At 42.7% G+C, this 17,481-nt stretch overlaps 1 protein-coding gene across 1 annotated transcript; it reads left to right on the top strand.

Annotated features, from left to right (window-relative positions):
* The first annotated feature begins 3,253 nt into the window (after positions 1-3,253).
* Positions 3,254-17,133, top strand: COQ2 (coenzyme Q2, polyprenyltransferase). The gene is made up of 7 exons (XM_084855531.1): positions 3,254-3,537; positions 9,128-9,294; positions 10,577-10,698; positions 11,503-11,588; positions 14,612-14,745; positions 16,035-16,223; positions 16,592-17,133. The coding sequence occupies exons 1-7, from the start codon at positions 3,279-3,281 to the stop codon at positions 16,799-16,801; spliced, it is 1,167 nt and encodes a 388-aa protein (XP_084711657.1). The 5' UTR covers positions 3,254-3,278; the 3' UTR covers positions 16,802-17,133.
* The last annotated feature ends 348 nt before the right edge of the window (positions 17,134-17,481 follow it).

Here is a 17,481-nt window from a genome sequence, read left to right as displayed (position 1 = left end):
TAAAGTGCATACATACATGACAACATAAAGTTCTTGAGCAGTGTCTAAAAAGTGGCACGTGAAGTGGTTGCCTCTCTCAGCTTCATGGTAAGGCTGGTGCTGCATTTGTGTCAGGAAACGTTCATTGTGTTGTGACTTCACCTGCATTTGAACTTTCTGGTGATGCATTCACTGCTCTGGGCAGCGGGCATAGTCAGGTTTACCCTATCATCATCATCATTAAGGGGAAAGTGTGGCATCTCAAAGTCACTTGTGAAAACATTTGTCTGTAAAGACAATAGCAAAATAGATGCAGAACAATTTTTTCAGCCCAGCTGAAGGATCTGCAAATCTGGATTCTTCCCTGGAACATTTTTCAGAAGCAAGCACAGAAAAAAACCAACAAACCCAAAAATGTATTAAAACTTTGTTACCAGTCAGCCTGAGAGCTTAAATAATTCCTCTTTTTTTCTACACAGAGCATTATTAACACAACACCATTGTAAGTCTTCTTAGTGTTTTTATTTTGTTTTGTTTTTTACAAATTCATTTTAAAGTTCACACGCCATGGCATTTGCGGAGAGCCTGGTTTCAAAATACTGTCTGTGCTTCTTTCTTCTTTTGTTTAATTTTTAGGTTAGTGCCTTACATAGCAGGGGAACTTGTTTGTTTCCCTGGACAAAATGACAGTTCAATTTATAGTGCTATAAATACCATTATAATAACAGGGTATGAATGTAAACTAGACTGCTAATTTGATTTGCCTGTAAATAGCTTCACCGTGCATAGGTGAGTATTATGAGCCATGAATGCGTTTGTTGCCAATTGATTTAAAGTAGGCTTCCCCAATCTACCCCCTTTCAGATGTGTCAGCCCCCTATGCATTTCTCTCACACCATTATCTTCTGCATCTTTGTTCACAGATAGAAATGGAACAAGTGCAGATGCCCAACTTTGCCTGGTCGTGCGGAGAGATACCATCATCAGTGGCACTGAATGCTGCCAAGAATGAATAAGGTCACACTCTCCTGTTTATTCCACAGGAAAACTAAGACAGTTTCCATCCCATAACAGGTCCTGAAGCTGGACTGTCAAGGATCTAAATATTATGCTTCATTCAAAAAAGCCTAAGTGAAATATCAGTTTGGAAGCTTCACAACTTAAAACAAGAAAGCAAGTTTACTTCTAGGCCAAGGAAAACCAAGGAAGTTTTTATATATCCAGCAGAGGGCACTTGACAGGAAGAAATACCTTGTTTTTTTCCTCTCTCACCACTCCCATCCCCTTTTAGGTCTACAGTATACATCTCCTGTATAGCACGGAAAATAACCAGGTAATGCAGTTATTATTTCTTGCAAAAGCTAGTAATTTGTTGAAGAGATATAGTAGTTTATTGGTTGGCACAGCCATTAAGAGGAATGGATCAACAGGCTAAATTGAATTAACTTGAGTTTACAGATATCATGGGCATTTATGGAGCACTGCATGGGTTATTTCTTTAAACCCTCCCCCCAAAAAAGAGGCTCTGTGTGCCCCCTGCCTCTCTTCATCAGGAAGGAGTGTGAAGGAGTGAGGATATGCTGCAACACTTGTCCACATTCCTCCTGTAAATAAATAATTACAGCTTGATTGGAAAGTATGGGATGGCAAAACATGAATGTGTGTATACTATCAGCAACAATGGCTGTACAATAAGAACGTAAGAAAAGCCATACTGGATCAGGCCACAGATCTATCTAGTCCAGCATTCTGATCACACAGTCGCCAACCAGCTGCCCACAAGAAGAACATGAGTGCAACTGCACCCTCCCGCCCATGTTCCCCAGCATACTGCCTCTGATACTGGAGGTAGCATGCAGCCATTAGAACTAGTAGCCACTGATAGGCTTCTCTTCCAGGAGTTTGTCCAATCCCTTTTTAAAGCCATCCAAATTGGTGGCCATCAGTACAACTTGTGGAAGTGAATTCCATAGTTTAAATATGCACTGTGTGAAGAAGTACTTCCTTTTCTCTGTCCTGGATCTCCCAACAATCAGCTTCATGGGATGACCCCACCTGTTTCTTCATGGACACATCAAATTTTAGTTTCCCCTCTGTTGCGCAAGTATTCTAACAATTCTGATGGCCCTACAAATCAGTCGCGATGGCCTGAACATCTTTATATACCAAGAGTGAGGAACCTAGATATTGTTAAGACTCCAACTCCCATCACCCCAGCAATCATGGCCAATTGTCAGAAATGATGGCAGTTGCAGTCCAACAACATCTGAAGGGCCACAAGTTCACCATCCCTATGGATAACCTGAAAACCAAGACAAAGAATCCCTCGTTGTTTTGTCTTTAGGGGCTAGGAAAACCTTGGAGGGAGCAATCCTATGGCCGCTAGTCAGTGGCTAGACGGCCATAGGATATCTGGTTTTCCAGGAACTGATGTCGGAACCCATGCTCTGAGGTTGGTTCCTGGAGAAGTGACCTTGCCCCCCTTCCGCGCTGCCTCGCAGGCAGTGTGGAACAGCCCCACGCTCCAAAGAGGAGCACGGAGTGGCGAAAATGGGGCGTTCCAGGGTGGGGAAGGCGGAAATGCCAGTAGGACACATCCTATGTGTCATCCAGCAGCCTCCTCCCCCGCTCCGCCTTCCCGCGGCTAGACAGCCGAAATCAGCTATCTAGCCACAAATGTGGGGCAGGAGAAGCGCAGAGGGAACGATCCCTTCCGTGCTTCTCCTGCCCTGCACTGGATAGGCAGTCGCCTCTTGAGTTCGGAGGGGGCCGCCTATCCCCATAGGATTGCGCCCTAATTCGGCCTTCCTCAACCTGGTGCCTCCCAGATGTGTTGCACAACAACGAGGATTATCCCCAACCACCATGGCAGGGGATGATGGGAACTGCGGTTCAAGACAACTGGAGAGCACATGGGGACGGGTGCAACCCTATGCATGTTCAGACAGAAAAAACCATGCAGCTCCCAGCATGGCTCCATGCTGGAAGCTGTGGGGCTTTTTTCTGCCTAAACACGGCTAGGATTGCGCTCCTGCTGTATTATCTCTCGGGCGGCCGCTCGCCCGCTCACGTACGCAGCAGCTTACCACCGAGAACACCTACGGAACGGCGCCATAGGCTGTGATGCGGGCGGAGCTGCGCCGCTCTATCCCTCGGCACCTCTATGTCGACTTCCTATTAGAGACCGGAAGTTTAGGACAACAACGGCGGTGGGTGTGTGACTTCTCCTCCGTTTTCTATCTCTACGGGGATGGCGCGCTGTCATTCTGACGTCAGGCGAAACGGGCACTTGTCCGCCAATGGCGGCCGTGCGGCTTCTCTCCCGCCTAACGGCGCCGCTCTGCCTCAGGCGCTCTCTTCTCGCCGGGGGATGCTCGGCTCGCTTCCCTGCGGCCGCGCTCTGCGCCCTGTCCAGCCCCAGTTCGAGCCGTGACCTTCCCCGCCCCTCGCGGCAGAGGACGCGGCACCTGAGGACTCTCTCCGCGGCGGGCTTAGTCCGAGCGGTTCCCGGCCCGCTCCAACCCTACCTGCGCCTCATGAGGCTGGACAAGCCCATTGGTGAGTCTGCTTGTCAATCGACAGGCAGGGGGCGGGCAGGAGCCTAGAGTCTCCGCCCTCTGCTTGTCCGCGTGGGGAGGGAAGCGGAGGGAAGCCTCTTAGGTGGACCCTGGGCATTTTTTCCCGGTAGTAAGTCCCGTTGAGCTCGCCTGGGTTTACTCTAAGTAATTATATGTACGTGGTGACATTAGTGCAAAGGTGGCCCATAAATAATGGTAATAAATTAACAACATTAATTTAAATTAATACATTTCTGCATTAATACATCCATGAAATTATGCATCCATAAAATGGACATTATTAATAAATACGTGAATCGCTGTTTGTGATGGTTGTGGTGTATGAATGTTTACGTGTTTAATTCTACCCTGAGATGTTAGCTTCATTCGTTTGTTACATTTCTATACTGCCCAACGGCCAAAAGCTCTCTGGGCAGTTTACAACGTTTACAACCCTAAAAATACAATATAATGTAATGTAGAATGACTTAGATGCAAAAATATAAAGCAGTTTTGCACAGTCAACAATAAAGAAATACCAAGATGCGTTAAAAATCTTGTTGTTGTTCAGTCGTTCAGTCGTGTCCGACTCTTCGTGACCCCATGGACCATAGCACGCCAGGCCTTCCTGTCCTGCGCTCTCTCCCGGAGCGTGCTCAAGTTCATATTCATTGCATCGGCGATGCTATCTAGCCATCTCATCCTCTGCTGTCCCCTTCTCCTTTTGCCTTCAGTCTTTCCCAGCATCGGGGTCTTTTCCAGGGAGTTTTCTCTTCGCATTAGGTGGCCAAAATATTTGAGTTTCAGCTTCAGTATCTGTCCTTCCAATGAGCACTCAGGGTTGATTTCCTTTAGGATGGACTGATTTGACCTCCTTGCAGTCCAGGGGACTCGTAAGAGTCTTCTCCAGCACCACAGTTCGAAAGCATCAATTCTTCGGTGCTCAGCCTTCCTTATAGTCCAGCTCTCACAGCCATACATTACTACTGGGAAAACCATAGCTTTGATTAGACGGACCTTTGTCGGCAAGGTGATGTCTCTGCTTCTTACTATGCTGTCTAGGTTGGCCATAGCTTTCCTCCCAAGGAGCATGCGTCTTTTAATTTCATGGCTACAGTCACCATCTGCGGTGATCTTGGAGCCCAAGAAAGTAAAATCTGTCACTGTTTCCATTTCTTCCCCTTCTATATGCCAGGAAGTGATAGGGCCAGATGCCATGATCTTAGTTTTTTTAATGTTGAGTTTCAAACCAGCTTTTGCACTCTCCTCTTTCACCCTCAACAAGAGGCTCTTGAGATCCTCTTCACTTTCTGCCATTAGGGTGGTATCGTCTGCATATCGGAGGTTGTTGATAATTCTCCCGGCAATCTTAATTCCGACCTCTGAGTCATCCAACCCGGCATTTCTTATGATGTGTTCTACATATAAGTTAAATAAGCAGGGTGACAATATGCAGCCTTGTCGTACTCCTTTCCCAATTTTGAACCACTCGGTTGTTCCATGACTGGTTCTTACTGTTGCTTCTTGACCCTCATACAGGTTTCTCAGGAGACAGGTAAGGTGGTCTGGTACTCCCATCTCTTTAAGAATTTGCCAGAGTTTGTTGTGATCCACACAATCAAAGGTTTTGGCGTAGTCAATGAAGCAGAAATAGACGTTTTTCTGGAATTCTCTTGCTTTCTCCATGATGCAGCGAATGTTGGCGATTTGATCTCTAGTTCCTCTGCCTCTTCTAAACCCAGCTTGTACTTCCGGTAGTTCTCGGTTCACATACTGCTGAAGCCTAGCTTGTAGGATTTGGAGCATCACCTTGCTGGCATGTGAAATGAGCGCAATTGTGTGGTAGTTTGAACACTCTTTGGCATTGCCCTTCTTTGGAATTGGAATGTAAACTGACCTTTTCCAGTCTTGTGGCCACTGTTGAGTGTTCCAAATGTGTTGGCATATTGAGTGCAGCACTTTAACAGCATCATCTCTTAGGATTTTAAATAGCTCAGCTGGAATACTGTCATCTCCGCTAGCTTTGTTGTTAGTAATGCTTCCTAAGGCCCACTTGACTTCACTTTCGAGGATGTCCGGCTCAAGTTCAGTGACCGCACTCTCATGGCTATCAGGGACATTAAGATCTTTCCTGTATAGTTCTTCTGTGTATTCTTTCCACCTCTTCTTAATCTCATCTGCATCTGTTAGGTCCCTGCCTTCTTTGTCCTTTATCATGCCCGTCTTTGCACAAAACGTTCCCTTGAGATCTCCGATTTTCTTGAAGAGATCTCTAGTCTTTCCCATTCTGTTGTTTTCCTCGATTTCTTTGCATTGTTCATTTAAGAAGGCCTTCTTGTTTCTCCTTGCTATTCTCTGCTGTCAAATGCCAGGGAAGAGGAAAGTCTTCACCTGGCGCTGGAAAGATGACAACATTGGTGCCAGGTGGCTCTCCCTAGGGAGAATGTTCCATAATTGGGGGGCCACCACCAAAAAGGCCCTCTCCCTTGTTGCCTTCCTCTGAACTTCTCTCAGAACAGGCACTTGAAGGAGGGCTTCAGATGACGATTGTAGTGTATGGGTAGATTCATGCTTCTGAGAAAAGACAGAAAGGGTTGGGCTGTAAATCAGTCCAACATTCAGGGCTTATTGCTCTCTTTCTGTCTGTTAATCCTTGGAAGTCATGTGGTTTGTTGACTGAAAGATCTTGTCATTTTTCAAAGGAAGCTCTTGGTTTCAGTCCCATTTCTGACTTCCTCTTTTGCTGATACTTTCTCTCTGAGTAATTGTTCTTTGGGGGGAAATCAGAGCTGGGCTTCTCACAGACATATTATGAGTTCAATCTCTACTTTCTTTAAAGAAACGCTGGAAGTTTTGAATGAATCTTGACAGTTGGCTTCTCTGTGGAGTGGCCACATGATCAGTGTTAGCACTAGTTACATTTGTATCTGAACATGCGTCCCGGGGGAGTAGGATTGTAATTACTTACAGTTCTGGGAGAAGGAGAAGAAACTTAAAATGTATGTCTGTTCTGGTAAATCTAATTTCTGCTAGCCACATTCCCAACATGCCTATCCATGTAATTAATGTTCCTACTTCTGACTCTGTGGTTATGTGTCTACATGCCCCATGCTTTCCTCTTCAAAGAAGGCAACTCAGCTTTGAGATATAGGTAGAATTGCCAGATCTTTTCAACTTGCTGCTATGCCTTTAACAGCAGCTTGATGTTCAGACATGAGCAGTTGATAATGTGTATCTTCAGATTGTGAAAACTGTCTTGGCTTCTGCAAATCAAGTTGCTTTTAAGGCACACAAGAAGACCTGGGTGTTTTTTCTAGTGAGTTGGCAACCTTAGATATATATACCTGTAGAAAATAAACTGTGTGCGTGTGTAACACAGGAATGCAAGAGGAAACTCGGCAGAGAGTTACTCTCGGCCCTTGCAAATAAACAGGCTCAATAAACCTTCCCTTCTGTATGCCTCTTGCTTCCTCTTTTGTTCCCATCATGGTCACGTATAGCCAGATGCAAGTTTCACTGCTTCCGTGCATCAGAACATGAAGGAAAACAGAATGCTACAGGCATTTTGTATGCAACTGGGGTAATTTTTCTAGGACTGAAATTTCAAATCCTTAACTTCCGTTATTACTGCTATTCACTCTTTATTTAACAGCCTGGCCAGCAACCAATTTTGCCAGAGGATCATTTTGACAACGATGTAGGGGATGGTGGGCTGAAGCCTGTGTCAGCCTCCACTCTCAGTGTCCTGTTGCTAATCCCAGTGTCACAGATACCGCTCATGTAGGGTTGGGAATTGGATGGCCAGAAATAGGGATGCTTGACGAATTTGATCTTTGCAAATTGCTGTATGATATGACCTGATTCACAGCTCTTCGACCAATGTGTAGATGGGAGCTTGACTATCTACCAGATTTCATACTTTTCCTAATGTAATGATTACATTCTTGGCAGATTAAACGTATCAAAATATGTATTTAAACATGTATTAAGAAAAAAAAGACACATTTAAGTGTTTTGAGGGGCATTTTTGTTTAAACTTGCAGATTAATACAAAAATGGAATGGAGCAGAATTAGGAATAAAACATGTTAAAGTGACAGACTGGAAATAGATCAATTCGTCTATCCTTAGCCAGATAGCAACCCTTGGATCTGGACTTAGCTTAGGAGCTGCTAGTTGCCAATGCTTACATTAGCTACTCTAAGGGCACAATCCTGTGCATGTTTAGACAGCATGGCTGGCTGGGGCATGCTGGGAGCTGTAAGACTTTTTTCTGTCTAAACATGCATAGGATTGCGCCTTAAGCTGTATACAGACAACAGGACCTGTGACACACTGCAGTCCTGTTCAGGGTTAAGAGGCAAGTTACCTCTTCAATCCAGCAGTTTCTTACAGGTGTGGAGGTTCCCTTCAGTGCAAACACAGACCTGTCCTGCCTTCAAGGGCTTTCCTGTTCATCTCGGTGAAAGTTGCAATACTGTACATGCAAAGCAATGTATGCAAGAAACTACCCATCTACTGAAATGAATGGGGAAGCCTCATCACTGTAGCGGAGGGACAAAGTAAATGGTTTGCATGCAGAAGGTTCCAGATTCAATCCCCAGCATCTCCAAGTAGGGCAGGAAAGCCTCCTGCCTGAAACCTGGGAGAGCCACTGCCAGTCAGTGTCAACTACACAGGCTAGATCGACCAGTGGTCTGAATTAGTATAAGGCAGCTTCCTGTTTTCCATGTAGAAAGTGCTCCTGATACTCCAGACTGGGATGCTTTGAGTGTTATGGAACTTGCTTCCAAGTAACATATTCAGACCCAGGGAAACCGGGTGCCAAGCTGCGATTGCAATATTGTAGTAGTTACTATGTTAACATTTTCAAAGCTCATGAGGCTCAGAAGCTTGCTGTTACTTCCAGGTGACTTAGTAAGGATAAAAATGTGATATAATTTAGTACTGCTCTTCATTTACTTGGGTTATTTCATTTTACTGTATCTTATATATTTGTAATATTGTCTCTTTTGTATGCCATTATTTCTTTCTGAAAACATTTAAGAAAGTGTGCGGTTTATTAATCTACTTCAATTTTGCAAAGAAAATCCTTATTTTGAGAATATATATTCACAAATAATGTTCTGCTTTCTAAGTAATTTTTCTATTTGTAAATGGAGCCATTTAATGTGCTGCTATTTCATTCTGTTTTGTGCCACACCCTTTGAATGCACCTCATTCTTTGAGCTTCTGTACTATTTAATTCCTTCTTTGACCTCCAGAGGGAGTGAATCACCGTCATGAATAATGGTAAAGTAAAGTGTTGCTATAACACTGGTTACTTTTCGAAAGCCAGGGCTATTTTATCTCAGCTATGACTGTAGGTTATGTCTGACTTCTCAAGTCAAACATCCACATTCCTTTCTACTTTGTGCTCATGTGAGATGGGAAAACTATTTGTCTTGGTAAGGTATTTGATACTCCAGTCAAACAGAAAGGCAGAATCGAGTGAAAAAAGGCAAACAAAAATAAGGAATTGACATCTAGCATGAATATGGATTACTTCTGTATTTCTCTTTCACTAATCCTTGTCGAAATTTATATTTTTAGGGACATGGCTGCTGTATCTCCCCTGCACCTGGAGCATAGCCCTTGCAGCAGAACCAGGCTGTTTGCCAGCCTGGGACATGCTTTTACTCTTTGGCACTGGTGCAGTCCTGATGCGTGGAGCAGGCTGTACCATTAATGACATGTGGGATCAGGACTATGACAAAAAGGTAGAGAGGACTTGAAAAGAGCAGGCAGGCTCATAATGTTTGCTCAGTAAGTAAATGACCTTTTTGTAAAGCAAGTCCCTCCCTCGCTCTGAAATGCTAATTGAGGGAGAAGGTTTCTCTAGTGTCTACAATCCAGAACAAGAGATCCAGGGTCACATTGGGGCTTTTCTGTCATAATAGCTGCCAGTATTAAATTGCCAAACCTCTTTTAAAATCCCCACCCCCTGAATTTAACAGTGGTTTGATGAGTTGAGAGTGGGAGTGGCTGAGAAGAAAATGTGTCTAGTGCAAAAACGGAGGTTTTTGTTGTTGTTGTTGTTGTTGTTGCAATTCTCAGGTTGACCAGTGGTTTTACACGGGATTGTTCAGGCCACAGACATTGGAGTAAAGAGGTTAATTTTGAATTCTGAAATCAGCAACACAAAGAAAGGTGCTCAAAATTCTACCACACACCCCTCACTTGAATAGTTATTTCCAGGCTTTACGTACAGTATCTAAGGGTGCAGCCCTATGCGTGTTTAGATAAGAAAAGTCCTACAGCTCCCAGCATGCCCCAACCAGCCATGCTGGGATTTGTGGGACTTTTTCCCATCTAAACATGCCTAGGATTGCACCCTAAACTGCTCTTGCTGTTGTTTATTCTGAGATATGCTAGCAGCCATGCCTGTCAATTTGATGGGTGGCACTTGTCCCTTGGCAGTTTCATGGAGGTGAGGGTTAACCTACAAGGGACAAAGGCAATTGCCTTCCCCTCCTCCAGGATACCTCTCAGCATTAGCCCTACTGCCATTGTATAGGACTAGTGTTGCATCCAAGACCTAAACTGTTGTTAATCTTAACTATGATTAGTGAAAACAAGCCAGCTTCATAACCCATAGTTGAAAGTTGTCTTGTTTCTACTAACCCATAGTTAAGACTTATCACAGTTTGTCCAGCTTTGGATATCACAGCAAACTGTGGTTAGTCTAAAACAGAAGCAATAGATTCCAAACTCCTCACAGCTGTTGCTGTGACTTATCCTCATAATGCTAAACTATAGTTTATGTGCAAACACAGATGTTGTGTCCACTGGTCCTGGGTCCCACTTGACCTTGTGGTGTATGCGTGCCACCTGGTGGACAGAAGGGTGCCATGCAGCAGAAAGCCAGAACAACTAAATAATGTGCATGAATTGTACAGAAAGGGAAAACTAATTGTGATGTATAAAGTCTGAAATCTCTGTCTTGCAAACAATCACTGTTAATGATATGATACAATGACTAAAATAATTCTCTGTGCTTAGGTTATAAGAACAGCTAGTCGGCCACTGGCGGCTGGAGAGATTTCAAGTTTTCAATCCCTTGTTTTCCTTGGGGGACAGCTTAGCTTGGCTTTATGTGTCTTACTATGTTTAAATTATTACAGGTAAGTTAAACATGAACTGTTGATTGCTTGGCCAATTTTTAAAATTTTGACGAGTGTGCTTATTGGAATCATTCTTCTGGAGGCATAAATATTGAACATTTGAATGGATAAATGTGGATTTTTACAGAAAATATTTGGTTGACCAGGTCTCATCTAATGTTTTCCCCAGGTCCTGTGTAGAGTACTAGCAGAGAAAGTAGCTTTTTAAAATCAGGTTAGAAGTGAGGGATGAAAATGTTTTGTGGAGAACCACATCATTGGAAAAGAAAATGGCTGTGATCTGAGCATGCTCAGAATGCTGTGTCTTGGGGGTAGGAACCGTGTGGGGGGTCAGGAGAATGGAATAAGGTATTCTTAAGGTATCCTGTAGGAGGGCATGGCTACCTTGCCGAAGTCCTGAACATGATCACTCCACACTACGGCATTGTGCTGCAGGTGTCACGTGTATTTGTTTCGAAGCTCAGGACAATATGCAAGGGGTTCTTCCATTTTATCCTTGCAATAACTCTCTTTCAGCTGAGAGCAAGTGATTGTCACAAGGCCACCCAATAAGCTTCACAACTGAGCAGGGCTGTGAACGCAGATACCCTTGTCCAAAGACCAACACAGCATTTAATACCATTCTGGCTGCAATGAAGTGGATTTTTTTTACATCTTACATTTCCTGTTTGTTGTGAAACATGTCATTATCTGCCTACGTCTTCTGGGCAGAATAGGGCAGTACAAAATAGCTGTGTGGAAGCAAAATGTGTGCACTCCAATTTTTTAATTTTTAGTTAAAATTTGTTTCCCCTTCCCTCACAGTATTGTTTTAGGAGCCGCCTCTTTATTGCTCGTGGTGACTTACCCGCTTATGAAGAGAATAACATACTGGCCGCAGTTGTACTTAGGTAAGCTTAGGAATTTCTTTTGCTTATAAATGGGTTGTTCATACTGGCTTAGCTCTGTGTTGGATTGTCGGTAGGTTACTTAGGGTGTCACATGCTTTGCAAGAGTTGACTAGACTTACTCTGAGAAATAATTCTTCATTTCCCTCCATTGCAGCATGAGAGTTAGTATTTTGTTCTCTGGGCATCAGTTGTTTATAAAACGTTTTCCTGCTTTTTGAGGCCTGGAGCATTCACCTTTTTAATTAGCTGGTTTAAACAAACTCTGCCAGTAGGAAATACTTGAACTTTAGCAGCCAAATAAAACAATGGTCGATTCTTCTATAATTTGATGTCATGCGTTCCTCACAGTCATGACTTCATATGTATGTATGTATATCAAATAAAGCATACAAAACCAGTATAAAATCACTTAGCAGAGATGAAAACAAGGACTGAAGCCAAAGCACATTAAAAGGCCTGGGAAAACAAAAAGGTCTTTACTTAGCACTGAAATTTCATCAAAGTAGGTGCCAGGTGAGCCTCTGAGGAGAGCATTCCCCAGGCAGGGTGCCACCACTGAAAAGTCCGTCTCATCAGTAACCACTCACTACACTTTACCAGGTGGGAGCATTCTGGGAAGAGCCTCAAGAAATGTGGAAATAGTTTTCTATGGAGAGTGAAGCTATTTTTTTGCACATTTAAACCTGGCTAACAAACTTCAAATTAATGTGCAAAACGGAGTATGACAATTGGATAGTAATAGATATTTAGTTCACTGCGAAGACTGGAATTATTATTTTAATTAATGTTGACCTGCTTCTTATTTTCCTCTTTTGTTTCTCCACTGCGGTTGGATTTAAAGGGCTGAGATCTAAAAAAACAATAACTACTGAATGTGCTCAGATTTCCACGCATCCAATTGTATTTTTGAATGCTTTTCAATTGTACAACAGAACATTATGTATCACTGCAAACTGTTTTTGACATTCCACTTAATTCAAAAGCAGTTTGTCACACAGCATTGCAGGGGGTGGAGTGGGGAGCTGCTGTTCAAGAAGCAAACATTTGAAGGCTTCCTTGGAGTTATTCGGCTTGGCATTTGAGATAACCCTCAGAGGCACATATCTCGGTTTCCCCACCAACTTATGTTCAATGCATGGCTATCAGGAAGAGAACAGAGGTGGCACCCTGGCTTTGGAACACTCCCCCCAAAGAGGCTTCCCTCGTGCCCACTCTCATGTTTCTCTGGTGCTAGGCAAAGACCTTTTTTATTTTTCCTGGCTTAAAAAAATTGGTCTGTTTTGATTTGAATGCTGCTTTTATAGATTTGCTGTTTCTTAGCTTATTCTTATGAATTAGTTATCTTATGGGTTTTTAAATATTTTATTGAAGGCACTCTTGATACTGTGCTTGAAAGATGGGATATAAATCTTAGTAAATAAAAAAAGCCAGAAATTTAGTAGTTCCTGCCTTTTTTATAATATATTCACCCTGTGGTGCAACAATAATAATTTAAAGTAATGTATACTTTGAGTCTGAGTCTTGCTCAGCTAGTTTGTTCAGATAAAAAAAGAGGTTGTGCTTAAGGCTACAATCCTATACATGCTTACCTGAGAGTAAGTCCCACTGAAGTCAGTGGGGTGTACTTCTGAGTAGACATATATAGGATTGTCCTGTAAGTCTTGTATATGGCAAAAGAGAATGCTAATAGGAACCTGGTGCTCCTGGGGTTAACAGAGATAGAAGGGAAGTTTTCAAATCCATCCTTTAGACACAATGTATTTGTTTCTATCTTTAATAAACCATCTGCCATTTAGGTGTCCAGAAAAGGCAAGCCTCCTGTACCTTTTAATAGCTATGTGGAAGAGGGAGTATTTGGCATGTGCAGCTTTTACATCATAGGGCTTATAGTAATGAGCAAAGCTCTACTTGCCAAACTTCCCTCTGCCACACAACCATTAAAAGTAAGCAAGCTCTGCCCTCCTTTGCATCTAGTCACCGTATTGGTGAATGGAACAGATGGAATGAAAGCAATTTACCTTCTGCAGTGAATACAGGTGAGCTCAGAAATGAGAGGGGCAAAAACTGAGCAATACTTTTTCTATTGGGACCCACCTTCCTCATTCCAAAGCCCTGACTCGCTTTCCTAAAATACAATGAAAGAAATCGTACTATTCCTCCACAAAGATTCAGTTAGAATACTGTGGTAATTTTCTCCTATCAGTTTATGAACCGGAGTCCATTTCTTGCTGCCCTGACCTGTGTATTCTGAACCAGAATATAAGCTTCTGCCAGAAACATGTAGAACTCTGCAGTCTATCCTTCCTCAACATAACACTTTGAATAAAGATAACCAGACTTTATCTGCACCATTGGGTGTGTCTGTTTATAGGCCTGTCTGTGAGCCTGAGACAAGGAGGGAATCCTGTGGCTGTTAAGATACTGAAGCAGCCAGAAGCACGTGCCCCCTTTCCAGCCAGTTTATATTCCTGTCCTTCTCTTGGTGCAGATGGGAATGCGTATACATAAGGGGTAGGCAGCTTGTGGCTCCCCAGATGTTTTGACCTACAACTCCCATGATCCCTCACCATTGGCTATGCTGGCTAGGGCTGATGGGAGTTGTAGGCCAAAACATCGGGAGGGCCACTAGTTGTCCACCTGTCCTTCATCATGGGGTGGGGGTACTGTACATGGTTTTCTCCCCCATGTTCCTAGTGGCATGCACACTTCACAGCCCGTCGATTCTCTTTGGGTTACAACTGTTGAGGATAGGAGTTGCCGAGGCTAGCCGTAGTTGTTGCGAACAAATCTCATGCTACACTTGGCCAGTGTCTCTAAGTTGGCATAGAACTTGTTTGTTATTGTTTTCTTGCTCCAGACTAACATGGGACTTCAATAGTAGTTGTTTCATTGACTGCCAAAATGTTTTGAAAGTGAAGTCATATCTGAGTGCATTGCAGGTCATTTTGAATCTCATTGTAACATCTTTCTGAAAAAATAGATACAGGCAATTGTTTTTTGTTTGTTTCTGACATCTCTTCTAGGCCTTACCTTCAACTGGGGAGCCTTACTTGGGTGGTCAGCTGTCCAAGGTTCTTGTGACTGGTCTGTTTGCTTGCCCTTGTATTTCTCAGGGATTTTTTGGACATTGATGTACGACACGATGTATGCTCATCAGGTATGTAAATTCCTTATTGCTTAAATAAGGAGGCCTTTGAAATGAGGGACTGATGCTGAGTAGTTCTAATGAATTATGCTACTATGGAGTAATTGTTCTTGCTGAATTTGAAAGTGGATTTTAAACTGTGTGTCTTTGTTTGAAGTGCTTTTACTTCTTTTAGTGTACTTTGTTTTCATTTTTGTTATTCTTATGCTGGTTATTGTGACCTGCCCTGAGGGCACTGTTTGGGCATAAAAGCAGGATATGAATAAAAGCAAAAAAAATAATATCTGTGTACTTGGAATGTTAGGAATTTCTGCATATGAATTTCCTTGCTTTTTCTTGATAATGTGAGGCTTTATGAATGGGTAGATACCTGTTTTTTCCACAGCTTGGGAATGGTGAATCAGGAGCGCATGAGCAGTTCTGGATAGCTATAAATAATAATACACACTAAGTCCTCAAATTGCTTCACATACATTTATCTTTAGCAATCTTGTATCTTGAGGTTGAGAGATAACTGCTTGCCAATAAGGCCACTCATTGGCCACATTCAGTCATCACCCTAAACTACAGTTTAGCATATCATCCAAATTCTAGACTATGGTTAATGTTAACTGTGGTTTGTTTAATCAAGCCATCTTCAAAAGGCAGCATGGGTTAAAGCTGCTTGTGTTAAATGAGCCATTGTTAAGATTAACCACAGTTTGTCAGGTTTGGATGACAAAGCAAGCTGCAGTAAATCTAAACCAGAAGCAAATGCTTCTAAACTCCTCCTTGGGGCTATGCCAGCAGAGAGAAGAGCACACAAACCTGAGACTTGCTGCAGGTCATTTTCATCATGCTGAACTATGGTTTATTGTGCTGTCTGAACACAGCCATGAGTTGAGTTCCAAGCTTTGAATCAAGGACATCTTGACTTGTAGCTCGTACTCTTCGCTGCTGTGTGCTAGCTCTCAATCTTGCTTGCTTTCTCTTTCTTCCTTTACACTTGCTTTCTGTTTTTCAGGATATATTTTGTTCTCTTTTTCAAATTCAGAATGTGTTGGGTGAGATACATTATTTTTTTATAACAGCTTTCTTCCCTGTTTTAGCTAGCATGGGGCTTTGATGGCTTCTGTCCATCTGTTTTTCTCTTTCTGGTTGGTATTTTCAACCAAAATGCCCAGGTGCTCTTCTTACTAAGATCACTTCCAATTTCAGTGCCCGTCCCCGAGCAGAAGAGCACCATTCTTCCCTGTGTCAATCTATGAAGTACCCCTGCAGTTGGATGTTTTATTAACACCCTTTGGAACTTTTCATTGTAGGATAAAAGGGACGATCTGGCCATAGGTGTGAAATCAACAGCACTCCGGTTCAATGAAAACACAAAGCAGTGGCTCAGTGGCTTCTGCGCCCTGATGCTTTTGGGACTTACTGTGACAGGAATGGATAGTGATCAGACTTTCCCCTACTACGCAGCTGTGGCTGCTGTAGGCATCCACTTGGCTCAGCAGGTTAGATCTCCGTCTTATGTACTGTTTGTGTGGAAACGTAAAATGAGTGGGATTCTTTATTTGGCTTAATTCCTAACCCTATCCTATTGCTGTAGCCTGAAGAGACACCTGGATACAATTTTCTTTTTCTCAACAGAGGGAGAGGAGGAATTGGAGAGGTGAGAGAGAAGGGTACTTTTGATAAAAGAACAGCAAAAACTAGGGAGGGGAGAGTAATTTATAGCATGTAGTGCAAAATAGGTGAATTTATGGCAGTCCAGGAAAAAACGTGGAAACGAAAGAGGTATTCTAGGAGGAGAGGGTATTGACTTGACAACTGTAGCACTGAATTACAGTAATAATTGATACATTTTTGTCTCTTTCAACAGATATACATGTTGGACATTCACAATTCTGAAGATTGCTGGAAAAAGTTTTCTTCTAACCGCACTGTAGGACTCTTACTTTTTCTAGGGATTGTACTTGGAAACTTATGGAAAATGAAAAATCCAGAAAAAACAAGGAAACCATTAGATTCTGTAGTAGTTAGTGCGGAAGAAATTAATGCTGTGTTACAGATAGGGAACGAGCATGAGTAAAAAGAAAAATTCTACACAATTTCAGGTAGAAATTTGTTTGAAGAGGCAATGTTTCAGAAGACTGTGTATTTTTTATGTATAAATATCTTCTTACCACCATATGGTCTTGTTTGAGCTCTTCCTTCCAAAACACAGGGGAGAAAAATTTTTACAGATCTACGCCCTAACCTTAACATCGTAAAATTATAATGGGTGTGAGAATTGTGTGTATACCATGAAAATAACTTTTGCAATAGTGTGACTCATGAAATAGTTTTGGTAAAATAATTACATTGTGATATGTTCAAAAATGCTCAGAACTGTAAACTATAAAGTAATGGTTGTCAAGATGACATCTGGTTCTTTGTGTTCTCATTTATAACATTTGAGTGTACTACACCCATATGCCTGGCTGGTTGCTGCTGATGTTTAAAAGTATATATGCAGGATAGTTGAAGGCTGTCTGAAATCACTTTTGTCAGCCAGCAAGAGCCCCTGCATGCACAGATCTTCATGTGTGCATCACAGCGTATAAACCATGGCTGTAGTTTGAGCCAAAGCATTCTCAAACCATGAGGAGGCATTTATGTGTTCTCGCTTGCTAAAAGGGAGGGGCAAGCTCTTCCCTGACTCCACCCCAGTTTTGTTTGTGCCTTGATTAGATGTGGAGGTAAAATGATGACCTACCGCCTCTCTGATGT

The sequence above is a fragment of the Heloderma suspectum genome, chromosome 5, assembly GCF_057233095.1.
Source record: "Heloderma suspectum isolate Gila_16-S chromosome 5, 16-S_ref, whole genome shotgun sequence".
Classification (NCBI taxonomy): Eukaryota; Metazoa; Chordata; class Lepidosauria; order Squamata; family Helodermatidae; genus Heloderma; species Heloderma suspectum.
Note: the sequence above shows the minus strand (reverse complement) of the source record. Positions and strands in the feature narration are given on the sequence as shown.

Bases quoted from the DNA above. Each gene is read 5' to 3' on its own strand.
- COQ2 (XM_084855531.1), top strand. From the start codon at position 3,279: ATGGCGGCCGTGCGGCTTCTCTCCCGCCTAACGGCGCCGCTCTGCCTC. The intron at 3,538-9,127 runs GTGAGTCTGCTT...TTATATTTTTAG, and splicing joins GAGGCTGGACAAGCCCATTG to GGACATGGCTGCTGTATCTC. The intron at 14,746-16,034 runs GTATGTAAATTC...TTTTCATTGTAG, and splicing joins ACACGATGTATGCTCATCAG to GATAAAAGGGACGATCTGGC.